Source organism: Gymnogyps californianus, chromosome 9 (assembly GCF_018139145.2).
Source record: "Gymnogyps californianus isolate 813 chromosome 9, ASM1813914v2, whole genome shotgun sequence".
NCBI classification, from domain to species: domain Eukaryota; kingdom Metazoa; phylum Chordata; class Aves; order Accipitriformes; family Cathartidae; genus Gymnogyps; species Gymnogyps californianus.
This window is the reverse complement of record NC_059479.1, coordinates 8,933,712-8,956,091: the sequence shown is the minus strand read 5'-3', so window position 1 is coordinate 8,956,091 and position 22,380 is coordinate 8,933,712. Positions and strand designations below refer to the sequence as shown.

Genomic DNA, 22,380 nt, shown 5'->3' with positions numbered 1-22,380 from the left:
ATTTTGCTGGGAGACAAATGCATGCATGTAGCTTTTTATTTTCTTTTTTTGTTGTTTTTTTGCTTTGTTTAAATTTTAGATGGACTTGTTGATTCATCCAGGCCCATCAATTCATTTGCTTCTCAACCGTGGCATAGTTGTCATAAACTCATTTATGTACGGCCTAACCCTAAAACTGGTGTTCCTGTTGGGCATTGGCCAATCCCAGAATCTTTTTGGCCTGATCAGAATTCACCAACACTGGTAAGTAAAATAAGAGCTGAAAAAAGGATTCTACACCTAATGAAACAGACTGAAAATGAATAATAAAGTACTTGTTTGGTTTTTTACTTTCTCTGTTTACTAATGTGATCTGACTTTGCTTTAAACGGGTTGTTAAAACTATTTTTAACACAGAATGGTATCATCTAATGTAGTTAGTGTAAACTGTGATGTTTTTTGCATCTGGAAGGTTTACTTCCATGTATATGGTTAGTTAATTTGGTAAATGGTTTTTAAAAGATTATAAAATTTAACTAGAAATTACCAAATATACCACAAATCATAGTGAACCTATTAAATTTTAATCAAAGCTTTATAAAATGCATTTATACGGAAAAAGGAGTATTTGTTTTTGATAGAAGATCAACCATGTTTTCTCTGCTTAGTATTGCTTTGTGTGTGGACTCTTCTTTCATTAGCAGGAAGAATTAAAACTGAAACAGAAGAGTTACCCCGTTCAGAAAATGAGGGAAAACCAGCATTCATTTCTCCTTTTCTTACTGAAATGATCATACATTTGGCATGTCTTACCAGCCTTTCTAAACATCTCTCTGTTGTTAGGCATGTTCAGTTTCTGTACTTTGCAAGTGCTCAAGGTACTGTTTTTCCCCCCCATGATTCAAGAAGAAAAAAATCAGACTTGGCAGGGAATATCTTGAGAGATCCTTTGTGAAGTGAGCACAGTTTTACATCTGTTATTCTGTGAACATCAAGCTGGGAAGCAGAGTTGAAGTTTTTTTTCTTTAAACCTGTCTGTGATACTATAGGTTGATTGGCATGGAGGCTTTTAAATATCAAGATAAATAGTTGAATATTAACTATGTTTTTCTCTTGGTGGGAAGAATGGGGGGGGGCTTTTATTGAAGTTAGAGAATTACTTGATCTGTATTCTATTGTGGGAGCTTGTATCTTTTTCTCTTTTGAAGGAAATGGTAGAAACTGAGAGTTTAAGCCTATAGGATGGTAAAATAAATGCATATGAATCTTTTTAAGAGAATTGATTTGTTTACCATGAATACCAGACAATTGATATGTTGGTTTTTTTTTCCCCTTCCTTTTAGCCTCCACGCACAGCTCACCCTGTTGTGAGGTTCTCCTGTGTTGATTGTGAGCCAATGGTAATAGACAAGCTTCCTTTTGACAAGTATGAGCTTGAGCCTTCACCCTTAACACAGTACATCTTGGAACGAAAGTCTCCCCATACCTGCTGGCAGGTATTTGCCCTTTATTTGATTCTAGAAATGTAATGGGCATCCTAAGGTCCTTTAGTCTTTGTAAGCCTGGAGAATTGGGGTCTGGTTGCAGACTGCAGTTGATGAGACGAAGCGTGTCAAGGTTTCAGTTACCTCCTTTCTAATAGAATTATCAGGAGTCAGAATGTGTTCCCTCTACAGGCTTTGTAATCTCATTTAATTCTGTTTCTAGGTCCGTCTCATTTTACTAAGAAATGTGTCCTGCAGGTGCCATTTTCGGCTAAATTGAAATTCTCTGTAGGCTTCCATTTACTTACAGGGAAAACCTAGCACTAGTTTCCATCATGTTACCTAATCAACAGCTGCAAATAATTTCCACTAGATGGTTGAAACTGCTAACGGGAATTGAATGGAAGCTGTTGATCTTGTTGACTAGATTGGCCTTGAAGAGGTCAAAGTTCTGTTGCTGAAATCCTTTGTCACATGCTCCTTTTGTGATTTTTGGCTAAGTGACTTGTTTTTGCATCCTCTATAAAATAAGGCTCGTAATTCCCTTCTCAATGGTGTTCTTGTAAAGAATAGCTTAATATGTACACCAGGAGTTTGCTTAGTGCGATACTTTCGCTGGAAAGATGAGTTTGGAGGTGTCTCTTTCATGTTTCTGTTTCCCTAATAAATGTTACAACTTAAGTGAAAATATAACACGCATATTCAGAACAAAAATTGAAGTTACTTTTAATAAATTAATTTCAAAAATGTCCTTTAAGCATTCATAGGTACATTATTTGCCTAAGTTATTAAAATTACTCTGATTTCAAAAACTGCTTTTCTTCTGCCAGCTACGTATCAGAACCTTACAAACTAGAGAAATAGGCTCATTGTCATAGAAACCATGTAACAAACCCTGTTCCTTATGCTCTGAAAAAATAGAGGAAAACCACTTCCTTTTTGCTGCAAAGTTTACTTTTTTTTAGGAAAACTATTTTTGGTTAGATGTGGATTATTTTGACTGTCCGATTAAGAATATGTACCATCTTTATCCTGTTGAAATAGTTGTTTGCATGTATTGCTTTTCACGGTTAATACCCCCATATATATATACACTTAAAAAAATAAAAGTCAATGTTAAGAATGTTGGCGCTTGGCATAATTAAAAGATGTTTCTTAAATATTTGTTTTGCTTAATTTCTGTGCTTAAAAAGTTTTAGATTTATTTTATCAATGTTGTAAATCTTAGTCATGCTATTTTATGAGTCAGAAGACTAATTTCAAATAAATTGTTTTTTTTAACATACCTTCAACAGATGTCCCCTAACCTATTTTAAATAATTTCAAAAACTTCTCGGAGCATCACTTCGAAGTAGTTTCACTAAAGCACTAAAGATTATACTGTGAAGAGCATTTCCACACTGACTGGGGGTACACTAAATGTTGCATGTCTCAGTTTGTGACTGGGGAATGTAAGTGCATACTCATCCTGATGTGTGCGACCTCAAACTTGGCTGTTCTTGGTAATTTGCTGTCTTAATGCAATTGGACTCTGATTTTAATTTTTAAATGCCTTGTGCTTAATGTTTTTCATATTCTTCTAATACAGGGATATCTCTTATTCTTTATCAGGTATTTGTGAGTAGCAGTGGAAAATACAGCGAACTTGGCCATCCATTTGGGTATTTAAAAGCAAGCACTACTTTAACCTGTGTAAACCTCTTTGTGATGCCTTACAACTATCCTGTTTTACTTCCGTTGTTAGGTAGGTAATAAATTTACATTGGACTGCCAATACAGCTACTTCAGAGTAAAAGAAAAACAATAATGGTTGGTGTTCTGCCTTAGTTTGAGACATTATAAAATAATGGAGTTCAGAGAGTAGAGAATGTTGCAAACTCTTTAACATAATTTGGGAGGAGAGGATTTTCATACCCCCTCTCCCTTTTTTTCTCTCCAGCAGAGGAGGAGAGCTACCTGCTTCCAGTGCATGTTTGATGCTGTTCACCTCCTAGACACGTAGCCTCTTCCTTAACCTGGAGTAAGCTTCAACCTCCATTCTTTTCCCTCATTTAGGGTGTGGTGTATCCAGGTTTTGCAGTTGCTGTTGTAGCAGCTAATTTTTTCCTGGAAGATCAGATGCAGTGTTTGTCATGGGTGTTGGGAAGAGGGAATTCCCTGATGCAGTTTAGAGCAGTAAGAAGGAATTGAGCAGCGAAACAGTCTACATTTCTTCCCTGCCCAAAGGACCAGTGTTTTTTTTCACTCCTACAATGAAATTACTTTCTACAGGAAAGACGATATGAAAAGGTGCTGTGTGAATAACTGCCATAATAATTGTGGCTGTTAGGGTTCTGGCATAAAGGTAATGGTAGAGAGAAGAGTTTCCTGGGTGCTACTAACCCTTTTAGTTGCAGATGCTGTAAGGCTTTTTTGTTCTGGTTTTTGTGGGTGTGTTTAGTGATACAGAATAACAGTGGAGATCAAGAGAATTAACATTGACTCTTACTGTCTTACACAGGATTTTTCCATTCATTTCTAGAAAAAAACCACAACGCAGTTCAGGAATGCTTTTTCATAACCCTGGTCATAACCAAAAAAAGAAATTTGTGCTTGCTGCTAATTTGAATGTGTCTTATCTAGTCATCCATGTAGCCTAATAATTGTCCCAAAGTGTGCAAGTAGGATACTTCTAGACTAAATTAGAGTTTCTGTGAGTTTGTGGCTACTGAATTACTGCAGCAGATTCACTAGCTGAAAGGCCATCACTGATATCAAATGAATTTCCCTATTCATTTTGATGTTGACATTTGCAGTTCTGCTGTGTCTTCCCTGGCAGCTCTTGTCTTCCCCCTGCCTTTTTTGCAGGGGTGTAAAGCTCTTCCTGTTCTTTGGAGAAAGGCATTTTTCAGTATGTGTAGTGCTATTCTGCAGTTTACTCACCTGGTATGCCACATCTTAAATTTCTGAAGGCTGTTTAAAGGAAAATGCAGAGCTTCCATGTTGCCCGAGTTGTAAAGCGGATGTTTTCTCTAGAATGCAAATACTGTGCATTCCGTATTATTAACACAAACACATAGGCAAAGTGTTATGTTCAGATCTAGTTCCAGGACTTCGTTTATCCTTGGTCTCTAAGGCATGGTGGAATTAAATTCTGTGGAATAGACAAAAAACACGAAAGCAGATCTGGCCCCTTTTCTACTTGGCAGTACAGGAAATGACTAAGATGATAAGCAGCATACCTGTTAAATTATTTGTAGATATTCTAAAAAATACTGACTCTGTGTTTGTCTTTGTAGGTAGGTAGGGGTCGTTTCTGTTTTTAAACACTCCCCCTGTGTCTGTCTTAATACATACCCATAGCAGATACTGATGGTTCAGCAGAGGACTGATTTGAGTGTGTAAAACCAATCTTTCATTACTCTCACGCGGGTTAAAAAGGATGTGTGAACTTCCAAGCCCAGGAGAAGTCTGCTCTATTCAGTCACTACCACCCATATTGCCGCATCAGTGCAGTTCTAGTGGCTCCTGCCCTACTGGTAGAATATTGTGTTGGAGGACTGGGACTTATCTTGGGATAGTACCATGGATAATTTCTCTCCGTGCCTTCTAGTGACTCTTTCAGACAAAGCCAAGACCACTTTACAGCTGTATTATTTGTACTGTCTCATCAAGTGGCTTATGTGTGTTCAACGTTATAAACAGATAGCAAGATGCTTAAGAACTTTTTTTCTTGCATTTTTGTTTTCGTCCTGCATTCTTGAGCAGGGGAGGTTTTTAATTCTGTTTTTGGAAAATAATGTAAGAGCCCTAAAAGGCAGGTAAGATAGACATGCATGAGGAAGCTGGCAGATGATACTTGAGCAAACTGAAACAAGTTGTAGTGGTCCGTGACTGAAGGAGGTAAATTGTACCACATACTATAGATTTGGTGATTTATATCTCAGTTTCTGCAAGAGTGGATTTGGGAATGCTGTAGCCTCTCCTAGCTTGTAACTTAATGGGTCTGCTTTTAGAATCTGAAGCTTTGTAAGGAAAGAAGCCAATTAATGAGACTTCATAAAACAGTGAAGCTGCACAGTCCATGTGTTAACCTGACCCATGCACTATGGTAAATTGGTTATCTGACAAAAATTCTGGTCTCTACATCTTTTACAGAGGTAAGACGTGGGATGTGCTGTTGCAGCTGAGCAGCTCCTTTTTGCTCTCATAGGAAAGGCTAGAGAGGCATCATGACTAGCTTGGGGTGCTGGTTTGCTCTGAGAACTGAGGAGGTTCTCGGGTCTCCACCAGGACAGTGGGGTGCAGTTCTTGCCTTTTTTTTTTTTTTTTTTTTTGTTCGGTGTGAGGCAGACTTCTGAAGACAGAACTTTTCACAGACAGATGCTGACCTACTTTGATGCTGAATATGTTTGGCCCACAGATTATAGAAATTTCCTCTTGAAGGATTGTTGCCTTTAACTGATACTAGCAAAGCTATTGTACTTCAGATACTGTTCTGCTTAAAAACAATTGTACAGCCAGGTTCATAAAGTAGAAGTCAAACGAGGGGTTAGAGAGAGAGCATGGCAAAGATGAGGTACACTTCTAAATGCTCCTGCCTTCCCTAAGATGTTTCCTTGACCAATCTTAGCTGCATTAGTGGGAGGGCAGGCACTGCTAGGCAATAGGAGTGATTATCCATTGGGAGTGTCAGCAGAAGCAGTAGTGAAACAGCCATGATGAAAATACCGTGAGAAGGTGGTTAATACCCCTTCTCTGTGGGTCTAAATATGCAGAAGGATGAGCATTTAGAAAATGTCTGCCCGTGAAGGACTGCAATATGGACAGTTTCCTTTGATGCTTTTACAGGCTTCCTGAGAGAACCTGCAAGTAATGATTTTATATTTTGGAAACAGAGGGCTGTCTTTCTCAGAAATGTGAACAAAGCATGCTATGGCAGTGGGAGGGAGAGCCAAACATTTTGTATCAATGGAAAAAGAGTGCCACAATACCTTTTTTTAATGGTGGATACTGTTTCACATTGTAGTGCCTTATTTTTGGCCAGATTGTTTGCAGGGAAGGATACTGCTTTCCGTGAATGTAAAATCATGAGTCTCTACTGCTTAAAACAAAGGAATATATCTATTGGTGCAGAGGCATTAGAAAGCTCAGAGAATTAGAGGAGTCAACGGGGAATGATGGTGTACTTGCTCAGGTGGAATTTAATGTGAGTGGTGATTTAAGAAAAAAGTGTAAGTTCTTACTTTGGATTACATGGTGCAAGCTGTCACTCAGAACTAGACTGTTGTCACATGAACTGTTCTTGTAATTAGGCTCCAGCTGAACTACAAAAATTACCTGCTGACCATTCTCTCTCTCCTGCTCTTTTTTTTTAACTGTTCACTGAGCCTGAAAGTGCATCAAGCCCCCTTATGTGGTACTGGGTATTAAAGATGTGTATTGGTATCCTGTTTGTCACAATGTGGTTGTTTTGTACGTTAATCTGAAGTGGATAAAGACTTTGCAACACAGTTTTAAATTAACTGGTCTGTATGTAGTTTTACCTGATCTCTTGAATTGTTGCAGCTTGTGGCCCTTCCCTAGTGGTTTTTAATACCATGTTCCCAGTTATCCAGTGCTTTTAGCTCCCTCTGAGTTTAGAAGTAAAAAGAATTCTACATTAAGGGGAATATACAGAGAGTAGTATCTGAAAATGAATAGGTTGGATTAAAACTAACTTATGAAAGGATTTTTTCAATACTTTTGGATTTTATCTACAAAAGTTTGGGATTTAATCTGTGAAAGACATAGTTAACTGGGTTACTGTTTGCTTATTTATATAAATTATTATGTGCAGCCCAGGGCACAAAAAGTACATTTCAAGTGCCTGTGTTGCAATCTGCTGACAGTGTATGTCTCAAACTCTTGCGATAGAGGCAGGTAAGATGTTGATGGTGATGTTCTCTCTGAAACTTGTGGCTGTGTTTACCACCATGACTGTCTTCCTGTTAGAGGGTAGGAGTTTCTGCAGTGAGTTTGTGCTGTGGGGAGGCTCTCATTCTAAATAGACAAATCTTTGCTGAAGCTCTGCTTAGATTTGAGAACTTCCTACTTGGATAGCAAAGATCAGGGAGGTGCTTTTGCATTTGACGTCTCAGACTATAGCTATGCTGTGGATTAAGAATCATAGCTAGCTGAGCCAATATGCATTATGAATGTCTGTGCCATTTAAGAGTGGCTGTGTGGTTGAACTGCGGGGGTTATATACTGGTACAGCCTTCACAGTGCAGGAAGTGAGACAGTAATAAAGCGCTGATGAGGGTTTTAAGGTACAAGCTGTACTCATTACCAACTCATAGACTTTAAAATATTAGGACATACTATAATACTGACCTTTTTACATTTTAAATTTTTTCTCTTTTTTTTTTTCTTTTCATTTTGAATTTTGGGACAGGGCTATAGTTTAACTTCCATTTTGCTGCAAAAAGCTAATAGGCCTATAAGATAAGAATGGATGTTATTTTATATTTGCCATATGTCATGATATCATCACAGGTTCTTTTGGATAATAGTGCTAAGCATGTGGTATATTGAGATTTTAAATGGAGTTCTAACTTGTCCTCTCAAACTCCACCCCACTTCCTTCAGGCCAGGAAAGAGAACAAGTAGCATCTGTAGTGTGGTTTTTATATGTGATACAGAATTCATTTAGATTGGAAAATACCTGTAATTAAGTGTGATTTGACTGTGAGAACTTGGAAAATCGTATCTTAACATCTGTTCGATTTGAGCAGAATACTATGCAAGTCAAATTTTCTTCTCCAAATATATCTTCCTGAAAGCTCAATCTGGAGAAAACAATTTCCTTGCTGCATCTGTCTTTCGCACACCTTCTTCTGTGCATCTCTGTCTCCTGCAGCTCTCCCCAGTTAATTTTTGGACATCTCTTTCTTCAGTCCTGCATATCTTTCCATTAGCCTCACTTTGCCAGCATGTTACAGCCCTACTAAGGAGAAACTTGATTTTAATTGATAATTCATAATTTCAAATGATAAATTGCGGGATACTGTGTTCATTTTTCATGTTTAGAGATCACTGTTACAGTTTATAGCGTGCACGGCAAATAGGTACATGCTTCACCTCAGTGATTCCTAAACGGTGCTATGCACACCTCTAGTGTGAGCAAGGTATTTCTAAAACAGTATCCAAAGGAAATAATCTGTCTGGTTGCCCCTCTCTTAAAGGGCAGCAGTTTTTGTAGCTAATTACTGTCTCTTGTCTATATCTGTGGGAGAGTTTGCTGCTCTGGCACGAGGCAGGCAGTGTGGCTGGAGGTACACCCCTTCTCTGCTGGGGGCAGTTGCTGGTGTTGTCAGTAGAGTCCAGCAAAGCTGACCAGAAGGACTCGCTGCTCTGGTGTGTTTTTTGTTTGTTTTTTTTTTTTTCCCCTTCTTCTTTCCCTTCGATGCCCAAGAATGTTTTTACTGGAGACCAGAATTCATCATACAGGTTGAACAAAAGAAAGCTGAGCTGAAAATGGAAATTGAAGCAAATGAACGTGGTTTGGTTTAATCAGATACAGGGAGTCCCTGATGATGCAAGAGAGAGGCAAGGGAGGTGGATCTGTTGCACCTTCCATGCTGCTAGTAGTCGTGTGCAGTATTTAAGTCTGGTGTACCTTGTAAGTTTGCCTATAATGAGGACTTGTTCTGGATTGTCTACTGCAGCTAGGACTGGGGATTCACAATCCTTCAAACCTAAGGTTAAGAACAGTTTTTGTGGGGAAGCCCCATTGGGAGATGGGTGGAGGGAGGAAAAAAAGGTGGGGGGACACCTGGCACTTTGAATTTTGAATAATGCTGATGGTCTGGGATTATATAAATGAAACCTTCTTTTGTTGTTTTCCTTGTTGCAGATGACTTGTTTAAGGTTCACAAACTTAAGCCAAATCTGAAGTGGCGACAGGCTTTTGACAACTACTTAAAAACAATGCCTCCTTACTACTTACTGGTATGTTCCTTTTCTCATTTCATCCTCCTGGGTATAATGGCTGGTGTGACCAGAGTCCTGTGCATCATACCTCTTCCTAGTAAATTTTGTTTACGTAATTACGATGACATTTTAGGTAGTAAACATTTTGCTTTGCAGAGGTATGTAGATCAGGTCAAACATTTTTAAGAAATAAATAAATTTCTAGTAATATTGAGTAATAGTAACTATATTAAGATATTAAATGTGTTTTCTGTTCATTAAATATTAAATGAGCTTTGATCTAAAGTACTTTAGATTGTTCAGAGAAACCAAATTTGGCATTATTTTTGTAACTTGATAAGGAAAATGCAGATTTGTTTGTTTGTTAATGTGGGTGAAGTGCTAGAACTTGGGAAGCTGATACTGAGAGAACCGGCTGGGCCAAATAAAGGGTGGGGGGAGGCACCGTGTCACCTTTTTACATGTAGCTTGGACAATGCACCTCAATATGGACTTGCATCATCCCGGCTATTCTGGTACTGAGCCTTTGAGTGGAAATTGCCAGTGGCACCACGCTGTGTGGTGTCTTGGTAATGTGGCATAATGTCCATTGCGAGCTAGTTAGACTACCAAACTCATGTCACATGTTATCTGAATAGACTTGAATTTTAGTGGCCAAAAGTGGAAAAGCTAGAGCACTAATCCATGTGCCTTAGCTTCCTGTAATTGATCTTATAAATTTTTTTTTTAAAGACTTATTCTCTTACTATTGTGTATTTTGTTTTCCTTATAGCCATTAAAGAAAGCCCTAAGGATGATGGGAGCTCCAAATCTGATATCAGATAATTTAGATTGTGGACTTAGTTACAGTGTTATCTCTTACCTTAAAAAACTCAGCCAACAGGTAGTATTGATAAAACCTTTGCAATTAGAAGTGCGTTGATTATTTAGTTTGTGGTAATCTCATTATAAAGCAGTTAATCCCTGTGGGAGTTCATATGGGTGTACAGCATATATTATAATTGAAGATTGGTGAGCATTTCCACCGCAAATATGGATGAATCCAGAGCGGTTCTGTAGCCAGTGATTGTGCCTTCTGTAAGTGGTGGAGGGGAGTGCGAAGGAGACCTCTTCAGCTATATTTTAAGTATCTGCTAGGCCTTTAAACTCCAAAGATTATCACTAATTGGATTTATGACTGCTCTTGCCATTGTTCCTCATAGCTCAAGTCAGAGGCTTGTTCTCAGTCTCATGTTTATTTCCATGTGTGCCTTGGCAATGTGTATGTTCCAAAAAAAGTGTACGTTCTTGTCCACGGGGAATAAAATCACAGTTCAAGCTTTATATCTGAGCTTCCAGTTTCCTTCAGGTCAAGTCCATTCTGTGTTAAGCGTGACCTGGTGGGAAATAGTCTTAAGTATCTTTTTCTCTTTGTCAAGAATGCCATTTCAGTTGTAACTGTCTGAAAGCCATGCCTCCTTAGCCCAAATGGTTCTTACAACAGTAGTTTAATATCTAGCAGTCAGTGGGGAAGCAGTGCACCCTTTAAAATTACAAAGAAAAAATCCTCCGCCTTAAAGAATGCACAAAATACATTCCAAAAGCCTCTGAATGACTGAGCATCTATTAGACATAAAACTTCCTGTGGTATTTTGGTAACTTAAATAATATGGATTTGCATATCATTGTCTGCAATACGGAGTTGGAATGGCTTGAGATGGCTACTGTGGTTTTCACAGACATTCTCAGCACATGAAACAGTTTAAATGTGTTGGATGAATTATAAGCTCCTGTATAGGGACGGGCAATTCCAGAATTCTGCTGTGCTCCTGCTGTCCTTAAATTCAGAGTTTCCCACAGATAATGAAGCAAACTCTGCAGAGGATGAGATCTGGGGGAAGTGGGTTGCAATCACCATGGGGTTTTGGGGTTTTGGTTGGTTGGGGTTTTTTGGAGCTATTGCAAGTGGGTAAAAAAAAAATCTTACTTTGAATACAGTTAAAGCGTAATACTGTAAAATTATCTGTAGCTATAATAAGAAATCTGTGCTAATAGGAGAAGTAATGTTTTTAGAAACTTACTGATGAAGCAAACTTCTTGTACGACTTTTCTCCCTTACCTTGTTGCAAACGTACAGTGCAAACCTTAGCTCATAGGTTGTTTCAAAAATAAAATCTGAAATTATGTTACTGTATCTGAATAATACTGTTGTTTTAGATGCAACTTTACAGTAACCTAAGGCATCCCACCTTTTTTTTTTTTTTTTTTCCTTTCCCTTTCAAGATGATTCTTCAGGGACACAAAAGGGTCACAGACTTGCAGCAAAATCAGGGTTATTCACAGACCTCCTACTGGCATATAAATTTAGATACACTGGCTAAATATTTTTTCTATATGCTAGCACATTAGGCTTTCTTTCTACTTGAGATCTGATCTATGTAATCCAATATATCCCTGGGTAGGTAGTTCTCCCATTTGTTGAGTAGCTGGGAACTAAATTTATAGTTTCATTCTGTTAATGTATTATGTGTTTTATACTGGAAAACTGCAATGCCTGCTGATTCTTTAACTCATGGTGTGATTCCATTTTAGACAAAAATAGAGTCGGAACGGATAATAGGTTCAGTGGGTAAGAAAGTTCCACAAGAAATTGGAATAAAAGTGAAAAATCACTCCAGTGGCCTCTCCTTGGTACACAGTAGGGATTTTAAGCAACTGCTGCAAGGGATCACTGGGGAATCTCCACTGAGACTGGCAGAAATGAATGTTAAAGAATTTGCTGGCTTCCACATAGGACTTCTAAACAAGGTAAACAGCATAGTGGTCTTGCATGATAAAGCAGGTGATCTCATCTGTTTTAAATGGGTAACTTTTATGCACTTAGTGTAGAAGAAGGAAGTAAGTACTTTTACTGAATTGTGAAGAGTGCAGCATAGGCATAAATACTGAGAAGAGTAAATGCAATTTTTTGCGCTTGATTTTGAGACGCTGTTTGAAAATCCCGTGGTAGTAAACAAAGATTACTGTGTTTTAAGTGACAATCTCTGCAAAAGACAGCTAGTGTTGTTCATCCAGGAATTAACGTGCTTAGTCGTAATGGAGCTGAAAGTGCTAATGCTGAATAAGGTCTTGTTGAAAAGACAGTCATTGAGTCTGCTGTATCCAGTTATGAAGCTCTGAAGTTACTTCAGAATAATTTTAGTAATAGTTAACATTATTACAGTGCATAGAGGAATTTCTCTGTGCATGAGAACTGATGGGTTAACTGGAAGTTATTTGTTTTGTTGTAAAACTAGGATTTGAAGCCGCAGGCTTTCAGAAATGCATATGATATTCCTCGTCGCAGTCTTCTAGACCAGCTAACTAGAATGAGAACCAATCTTCTGAAAACACATAGGCTTATCTTGGGGCAGGATGAAGGTAAGTAGCCACTGTTCTTCATTAACAGTTTGGAGAGAGTACAGCTATTTTATTCCCTGAAGTAGTGTTTTCTGTCCTGGGTGTGGGAGCAGAAGTGGACATTGCATCGTTTGTCAAGTCAGTCAGTGTCCTTTTCTTGACTCTGGAGGGGAAAGAAGGAAATTTTGCCTTCTGTCGTACAAGATGTCATGCTTGCTTTGAATTTTAAAAATAAGTTTCTTGCAAGAGCTTTCCCGTACACTGAGGTTCAGTAGACATGTTTTTTATAGCAATGGTGGCTTAAAGCAGAGAGGGGCTTATTTCATTTACCCTTGTTAGATGCTGGTGATCTAAAGATGCAGTTGTTAGCATAGAGCTTAAACTTGCTTATTTTTCATTCTTCTTCTGCCTATTAAGCTCAAATTTTGCCAGCCTTATTTCCAAAATTGTAGTCTTCAGCTCTTCCTCTGTAGTGAAAAGAAATAGTCATTTCTAGTTCTTAAATGCTAACACTTGCAATTGAAGTGTGTGAAGTTTGTATTACCTTAGTTTTAAGGTAGACTAAATTAAGATCTCTTGTTCTGTCGCAGACTGCCTTCATAGTGTTCCTGTTGCTCAAATGGGAAATTACCAGGAATACCTGAAAATGATGCCTTCACCCCTTCGGGAGATTGACCCAGATCAACCAAAAAGACTTCATACCTTTGGCAATCCATTTAAACAGGATAAGAAGGTAGGAGGAGCCACGCTATCTGCTGTATCTTTATATTTAACGTGGCTTGAAATAATTTGTGAGTAGAATTTCTCTCCCACAACTGCAGTATGTTGCTAACCTGTGTAGCTCTTCTGTCATGTGCGGAAAGGAGTGCTGTCTTTCACGTGGTCCAACAGAAACATGTAAAGAATCGTGCTGATTTACAGAGTGGCACTGGTCTGTCTCTGGTTACAGTGTACATTAGGTATCTCTGTTCTGACAGCTGTAAGGTGTTTTGAAAGCCACCTGAATTTTAACACAGGGAGACTTCCTCCATCAATGAATTGATGAAACAATTTCTGTTTTGTACTGTTTTTTAAAAAAAAATATTTTTGTTCTTTTCAGGGTATGATGATAGATGAAGCAGATGAATTTGTTGCTGGGCCTCAGAATAAGATTAAGCGTCCCGGAGAGCCCAATACTCCAGCGTCACTAAAGAGAAGGCGTAGCATGTCACCACTGTTGAGACGGCCACAGTCACCACCCGTTGTAACGAATCACGTTGGTGGGAAGGGGCCACCGTCTGCTGCTGGATCCCCATCGTATCTGAACCTCAAAGGCGTCCCGGCAAATAAAGGTATATTGAGTTGTAGTACAGCAGCCTGCGTGGTCACAAGTGGGGAATATCTGTGTTAAAGAAAACCAAAACAAACAAAACCTCTCTGTGTGCTTTCTGAGTTGAGTCAAAAGGGTATATCAGCATGTATGTATGCTTTAGTATTATGCAGGACTGAGTTTCTTTTGTTGGCGTAGATAAACAGGCTGCTACTATGGCTAATGAAGTCTGGAATAAAAAAATAATTTTGATGAACTGTTTTTAAAAAAAAAAAAAATACTGAAAGTTTTTGCCAAGATGGTTTGGAGGTAGCAAAGATTTCAGATCAGCTTTTAGTTCTCATTTATGTATTCTGTGGTGGGGAAGGAAACTTAAAATATGGTTACGTTTTCATTTCCCACAAATACTAATTTTCGTACCCACCAGTGGCAGCAAATGGAGTCAGAAGAAAACTCTGTTAGCTGGAATTGGGGGAAGGAAGAAAAACTTTAGTTTACTTAGAAGTCATAACACTGCAACAGGAATACATAAAATGGTGACTTCATGATATTGATACGAGATGGTAACAGTCCAAAGGGAAGTATTCCCTTGGTCACTTCAAAGGCTGAATAAAAGTATTGGAGAGTTGTTCAGCACTGCCAGATCACTACATAGTACTTCAAACAAGAAAGGATACAGAACTATTTCCTTTTGGTTTTTTGATACTGCAGTTATGTGCTAGTAAGATACATATTTTTAATTTGTAGATACCAATAACAGTATTGTCCAAGATGGCAATGGAGAGAAGAAAGCAGAAAATTGTCAGTCACTGGAAAAGCAAATTGATGGCTTACCTGTGCAAATGGCTCCTTCGGTTCCAGCTGCTATGGAAGAGGATGAAGTGTTACCCAATGACTTAGACTCTCTACCTGTTGAATTCAATTGTTTAAGTGAAGATGGGTTGGATCATAAACCTGGTACCAACGCACTTGTTCGAGGGCCTCTAAATTACAGTGTGGCTGGAGATGACCAAAAACGGGTGATGGAGTCTACTTCCGAATCTGTGCCAAATTCATTTAAAATAACACCTATGATGTTGGAGGGAAACAATGCTGATATCAAAATTAAAATGATGAAAGAGGTTCGCAAACCTGGAAGAAGTAAGTTTTGGTTGTTTTTTTTTTTCCTTTATTAGTATATTATACATGGTGCTAGAGAGAAGATGTTTTTCCTTGAAATAAGGAGCTCTTTTCAATATACATGCAACTTGAGATTTTGAATAATTTCTGATTGCTTGCATATGAGCAATGAAGGGACAAAAAAGGAAGAAAGTTCTTATATGCTGGGCAGGTGAGTTGAAGTTTGGACAGCAGTGTTTGGGAAGTTGAGTGCCAAGTGACCTTGTTTGCCCTTGAAGATAGGTTAACTGCTGTAAGAGGTACCCTGTGAAAGCACCTTTCAGAGGTTTTGTTTTTGTAGCTCTACGAAGGTGTTACCAGTGATCTAATGATACTAGATAGACTTTGCCTTATGCTGCACTGCTCCTTGCATATGCATGGTGTACTTTGTTGCTTTGTGTCTGTCAAAACTTCCTTTGGAGGGCAAAGGCCTACGTAGCTACAAGGATGCATCTTGGAATATGTTTGAAAGGGAATCTTAACAGTTAATAGCAAAGTGATTTTTTTTGTTTTGTGAGATAGTGTAATTAGTGATGGAACACTGTTGTAAATAAACTCTTTAAGAACCGAAGACTAAAAATTACTTTCTTTTTTCCATTAAGGTTTGATAACCCCCCAAAATCTAAAATGTTGTGAGGAAAAGTAACTTGCCTCCTCAGCTCTTGTTACGTTTTGCCTGTACTTGTATACAGGATCAAAACCAAAACACTAACCTGAAACTGCAACTAATGTATATGCTGTAGGATTTGCCATAGGCATAATCTTGCCATTTTTTCTTAAATGGCAGATGTCCCTAAAGTGGTCTGTGTCAGAGTGAATTAATTCTACAAATTAAACTACTGAATATTTTTCTAATACATTGTCAAGTGCCAGTAATTAGTATAATGGAGTATTCTTAACTCTTCTGTTTTTCTGATCTTGCGTTGCTTTCCCAAAACTTAGTATTTTGTTGAGGCACATAATCATTGTGGCAGACTGAGGCCGTTGAGAGATGAAGCCATTTTTGTGCCGCATCTGTATTTTATTTTTAAGATGTTCTAAAGCTTCCTGCTTGGGTATGTCTTTGCTTCCTGTTTTGCAAAGCAGGCTCATCTGATCTTATACCAAATTCATGTCTAGTAAATGGTGACGTAGAGTAAAATAGTACTGTGTTCAGTATGTCACCTGTCTTGCTGCAGAGTTCAGGGAGTCGTCAAAGAAAGAAGCTAAATAGTAGTGGGTTAAATGTGTACACATATTCAAAGTTCTGACCATATATCCTCTCTGTGCCTGCTGCATCGCTCTGAGCAGGCTCTTAGTCACAGCACCATAAATATCTTCCTACTGGGTTCAACTATGGAAAATATTGAAACAATGCTATTTTTTAATTTGTTTCTATTTAATGTGTCCAGTTCATTCTTTTGCAGTGGATATATTTGCTTTGTACCAGTAAGAGACTCATATTAATTGTGCTCAGACTAAGCATTGATAATTTGTCCTTCTAAGAGAACTAATCCTAACCTCTGCTTTCAGATATGATAGCTGTAGGTTAAAATAGGGCTTGGTGGCCCTACGTGCATATTAACTACTGATGATGGCACTGTGCTCATGGAGATATGAGGCTTCTCTACCTAGGCTGCATTTTCTGCATTTCTCTTCAAGAGAACTTAATTCTTTGGTGCCGCATTTGAATACCAGATCATCAGTATCACTTCAAATTATTGGTGTCACCTGCTTTCTCTGCATAAAGCTAATGCGGGCTTTTTTCTTGCCTTACATGTATTACCATACACAGAAGTGTAAAACTCTAGGCTTTGTTTTTTCTTTTGGCTGTTAAGCTTTATTGAAAATGCATTTGCAAGACTTATTTTTAATATATGGTTGGATTTTTATCTTTTTTAGATTATGAAAAAATTTTCTCTCTTCTTGAGGAGGTGCAAGGACCTGTGGAAATTCAGAAGTATTTCATTGAATTTGCTATCAAGGAGGCAGCAAGGTTTGTATAGATATAAATGACTTGCAGACATAAATTACATGTTAATTTAGAATCATGATAGTGAATTATAAACTTTTCCAGTACTAGTATTTTCTGTTTTCCTTTTTGACATATTTCAATTATTATAGTTGTTTTAGTGATCAAACTACCATTATATTTTTATTGAGTAAATGGTCTTTACTTGAAGTTTAAACGTGAAATAGAGAGACTAGTTGTTATTGAAGACTGACCCAAAATTTGGGGAAGGGCGGCTGTATTAAATTAATTTTTCTGGTCATTCTAGTGCCAGAAATAAAGAAAGCTCTTCCATACTGGAAACAGAGCGCCTCTGGTAATATGATTTGTCATGGCTGAATAGTCTTGAGTTGTTCAACTGTATTTTTGGAAGAAAAAAATTAAATTGCTCTCCCTCTCTTCCTTAGGTTTAAAAAACGGGTCTTAATACAACACTTAGAGAGAATACTAGAGGAACTAGAGTTCAACAGCCTACCCAACAGAGTTAATCATGTCAACAGTAGATAATAATATACCGGCCAGACGAATATGGACCAGGAATGAGTTTGCTGTGCCACAGAAGAGTGGAAGAGGATGTAGCTGGTGCCCTCACCATCTTGGCAGTCAAGTGATTTTACTGTCACAGTCTGAGAAGAAGCAGTGGAGCTTTAACTTTAAGAACCTCTATCGGCAGAAGCTGGCCTATAACCTTAAGGATTTGCTATGAAAGGTGTGGCTTTTTTCCTGTGGAGGGTGCTATTTGCTCAACAGGCTGAAGAAAATAACCATTGCTGCCCCTCCTGCAGGTGATGAGAATTTACTCATTTGAACGCTGTCATTAGACATTTACGTGCTATAGGCAGCAGGTTGCACTAAAATGGGGCACTGTCAAATGCACGCACTGTCTGCATCGTGGAGAGAGCCCGTGTGTTCCCAAAAAAAAACCCTCCCAGAAACACCTGCACTGGTAAAATTGCATGTTGCCACCACAGAGACAAGGGTCTTGTTCCCAAGAACTGCTAGCCATGCCTTTAAACTTGAGATTCAGTGTAGATTGAGAGTAAAGAAACTGCTATTGTGTTAATGAAAGCTAAAGACAGCCCTGTGACTGTTACCACCCGATGGTCACTAAACAATCTACCTCAGACTCTCTTCTGTTTTGTCTGCAGACATTATGAAAGTGCACCTGAGGCTTCCCAGGTCCCCGACTTCAGTTCTCTTTCATCCTGTGAGGAGGACGGAGATTCTTCAGGTGGCCTTGGCACACGCTGTGCTTTGGAAGCACTAAAAGGAAACGCTTTTAAAAACGTGTATTTTAATGTTCATACAAAAGAGATTATTTTGAACAGTATTGTTACCAGATCACTAATTTGATATTTTAACTGTATAAATTTTTTGGAACATATGTATATATAAAATAAACCATTTTATTAATTTTTAATAAGTGCTAATCTGAGGAGTCTGTAGCGGGCAGCACTGAGTTCCTCCAATTGTCTGTTACCAACAGACTGCTCATATTTTTGTGAAACCAGTGAGTAGTGTAGCTATACTGCAGCTGAACCTGATCTGTACACCCTCAAACACAGCTTGTGGTGATAGTTGGAGAATGTGTTTGTACCCTGGAGCACCTGCCCCATCACTCAGCTCAGCCTGCGCGGGGTGCACATTCTTACTCAGTATTAAAGGCACTAAGTTCCAGTTTACGAAACCCTTGGTTACCTGAGCTGGTATCCTGTCCTCCGTTCGTCTTACTGTTTTGTCCAAAGGTAATTTTATATATCACAGAACATACAAAGAAGACTGAAGCACCTGCATGTAATTATTTTTTTCCTTTAAAGCAGTACCAATAATGTGCCAGTAGTAAGCAGCTCTTCTGATAATTGTGTGTATTCAGTTGTTCACACATCCTCTGATCCTCTAACAGCTTTCTTCAAAAGACAGGTTGAAGTTGTGCTTATATTAACTAGCTCTTTACCTCATACTGTAAATATCCTAGGGATTCCGGTTGACTAGCCAGCACATGAGAGGCAAGGAAGCAGATTTTAGCTGGTGAGCCTGTACTTCTCTGTTCCTACTGGTATTTTTAGTACTAGCCAGCCTGTGAGACATCTTTTCCATCCGCTCTGAAGCAGTGGCCTTGTCTCTCTGGAAGATGCAGTTTGACCATTGGAATTACACCAGTGAAATTCAAGAAGGAAATAAAATCCAGCAACAGCAAATCTGTCGCAGTGTTATATGAATGAAGTGACACGGGGAAAGGCATTACTATAAATGTGTCGTAATTCTTCTCTTAGAAGTAACTTTTATTCGTCTGTAGAGTTGAACATTTTTTAAAAAACACAGAAATACCTTGGAATGATACAAAGGGGGGATTCATTCCTTTGAAGTCATTATGTGGAAGCTGTATGTCACCATGATAGACTTCCCGTGCCTAATGTTGGACTCTTAAAGGGAATTTATTTACAGAAGGTCAGATATACTGTGCATACCTTGTTTTAAAATGGCCTGGTTGCATGCATCAAGTTGCATGTAATACGCTATTTTTGAAATAGTAGGTGCTAAGAGGAGACAGCTCTCTTCTATCTAGTTAATGGTTATTTAATTTTCTTTCCTGGTTCCGGAGACACTCACTTGATCATAATGTGTCTGAGCAGGGGCTGAGTTTTTAACTAGTGACCTTGTTAGTATGTAAACCTGCTCGTTTGATGTGATGCAGTTGGCTGCCAAATTAGCTACAGGAAGCTGGTGACTTTTATTTGCTTGTTTGGACTCTTACACCTCAGAAACTACAAAATAGTCCATTCAAGTGCAAGCAGTGAGAAGTTTCCCTTAACTCACCATTATGTTATCTGAATAAATTGAATTTGGATCAGAATATTGGAGGGAAAGAAACCTTATAGTGAACTGGACATGAGTCTTCATAAAAAGGAAGGAAGATGTACCGTCCTCACAGGTTTTGTCAGTGAAGAGATGAAGAAAAAGGAGCAACAGTAACTCATCTAAGAGTGCACACAGCCCTGCGTCCCAAATGGAGCACAAAATGAACATTGCTTGCTTAGGAAACAGTAAATGCTCCACGACCGTGTTAAGGAAAATCTTAACGGAGATAACTCGTCGTAAGGCAAACGGCCGTGCTAGACGTGGGTGGAACATGCATTGAACAAATACAGCCGCAAGCTTTGAATGGCACACTTCACTTCGGTGTGCAACTGGGACAGCCAGGAGAGGTTACGCTAGTGTCGAGCCTTGCCTTTTCTAGGTAGAGGCCCTGAGCCCACCAGCAGCAGCTGCCTTACTGAGAGCATGTCTAGGCTGTGCGACAGATGAGCCTCTGCACAATAGGAATGTTCCTCAACAAGGGCTCAGGAGACAGCAGAGGTCTGCAAATACATATGGACATGTGGATGGAATCTGGAAAGCTGTATGTGCTTTGCTCAAGCTTACATTTCTGAGCCCTTATCTAAGGTTGAAATAATGCGGCACAGTTAAACTGGGATGTTAGAAGGTGGGGAAAAAAAATACGGCTCACTGTGTTTCCTGTCAGGAGCATTATTTAACAATCTGAATTAACAAATTAAGTGCTTATCTTTCTGCCATGGGTAGAAGGGCTGTGTGGTTCTTCGGAGTCTGGGTACCTATATGTATTCTGCTTCTTCCATCTCCTGACTCTCTCTTAACCTAGGCATCCTTGCTGTTCATTATCTTTATTTTTTTCCCTTGTAAACACCAAGGAGTCTTCCTCTTCCCTAAAATGAGTCCATAGCCACACAGCTCCCAGTCCAGTCACTGATGGCAGACCTCTGTTAGGTGCTGCTGTTCCCAATTTGTGTGCACAGTGCATTTATGGTGGGCAAGTGTATTCTTGCCCAGGTTTAACCAGCATCAGAAAACGATTGTCATCTTCCAAAATAAAAGCCACAGAGGCTGTTACTGTGCAGAGGCTTGACTTTGCAGTGGTCAAGCAATTGTGTATCTCCCTTTAAAGGAAACTGTAAAAAAACCCAAAACCCACACCTATTTTTTTTTTTTCTGTTTTTCTTCTGGTAATTTTCTCCAGCCTCTAAACTGGCTGGCTGAAATGGCAGCAATGTAGGGTATTGAGTTTGTTTCCTTTTGTTCTGTTCTTTAATATCTACTAAGAAACTTCTGATGGAAAAATACAAGTGGAAATGCATTAGCTAACAAACAGTTAAGAAAACCTATAAAGCTAAACTAGTGTTTCATACCAGCAACATGGCAACATCACACCTTTAGCAAACGGACTCTGGAGTGCTTGTCTTGAAGAATGTGCAACCTAGTTAAGCTGAAAACAAGGCCAAAGACACTTCAAATCTGGCAGAAACGAGGTTTGGCAGAGATCTGAAGGAAGGATGTTAGTCACTGGATTTAAAAGGAGCTGCTTCTTTCAGGTCTGCAAAAACAAGCTGAAGTCTGTCTTAAGTGGAAAAGGAAGAAACTGGAGAAGAATAACGCCTTGGGATTTAGCAAAAATCTTGTGGCCTGCAGGAATTGTTAAGCTGTACTTCTGAATCTTGTGATCATTTCAGGGAGGGAAGACTAAACCAAAAAGGCTGGACTTGTCTAATTTTCTCCATTCCAGTTCAGCTGCAACCTGGCATGTTGCTTCATCCTTGAAAGTAGACTGTTGGCTTGGCTTTAACATGGGTGTTTTTCTTCTCTCGTTCTGCGGACGGTGTTTGCAACTGTCTCTTGGTAGCGGCTAAAACAGCGTGGCGGTTTTGTGGGAACCCTGTTGTTGTCCATCAAGCAGGGAGCGCGGGTAGGGTCTGTGGGTAGAGCTGGTGCGAAAAGCAAGTGCTGCTTGTGTGCTGTGAAGGCTGGTTCAGCTTCATCTGTTCCACTCCAGAGCCTTTGTTTTAAGTGTGAGATGCTTCTCAGGGCTGGTAGTGCAAATCTGGTAACTTCAGCAGCTGATTACTCAGAGTTCAGAAGAAGAATGCACCAAGGAAGGAGTTAAACTGTTGGTAACAGCCTTGTGCTAAACTCCCCGGAGGGCATTTTCGTACGCAGTGGAAGAACATAGCTGCGTATGCCTTCCCTGAGTTGGGAGCCACGTGGTTTGCCAGGAGTGGTGACTGCTGGTACCATGTAAAGAAAATAAAGTTGCCCTTTACCATGAGTTGGGAAGC

General features: G+C 39.1%; 1 protein-coding gene across 6 annotated transcripts in view; it reads left to right on the top strand.

Annotated features, from left to right (window-relative positions):
* LOC127019514 (integrator complex subunit 6-like) overlaps positions 1-18,735 on the top strand; it is a 43,221-nt gene extending 24,486 nt beyond the window's left edge. Inside the window, exons 7-19 of one of the 6 annotated variants that reach the window (XM_050901576.1) lie at positions 80-243; positions 1,323-1,475; positions 3,075-3,207; positions 9,340-9,434; positions 10,189-10,299; positions 11,988-12,203; positions 12,692-12,815; positions 13,385-13,527; positions 13,894-14,125; positions 14,851-15,243; positions 17,143-17,236; positions 17,659-18,036; positions 18,400-18,459. In XM_050901576.1, coding sequence (XP_050757533.1) covers positions 80-243; positions 1,323-1,475; positions 3,075-3,207; positions 9,340-9,434; positions 10,189-10,299; positions 11,988-12,203; positions 12,692-12,815; positions 13,385-13,527; positions 13,894-14,125; positions 14,851-15,243; positions 17,143-17,236; positions 17,659-17,758 — 1,958 coding nt within the window. In that variant the 3' untranslated portion in view covers positions 17,759-18,036; positions 18,400-18,459. Of the gene's footprint in view, positions 1-79; positions 244-1,322; positions 1,476-3,074; positions 3,208-3,402; positions 3,484-9,339; positions 9,435-10,188; positions 10,300-11,987; positions 12,204-12,691; positions 12,816-13,384; positions 13,528-13,893; positions 14,138-14,850; positions 15,244-17,142; positions 17,237-17,658; positions 18,037-18,399 lie in introns of those variants that run through there. The other 5 variants (XM_050901578.1, XM_050901580.1, XM_050901579.1 and 2 more) reach the window with 5 other exon arrangements.
* The last annotated feature ends 3,645 nt before the right edge of the window (positions 18,736-22,380 follow it).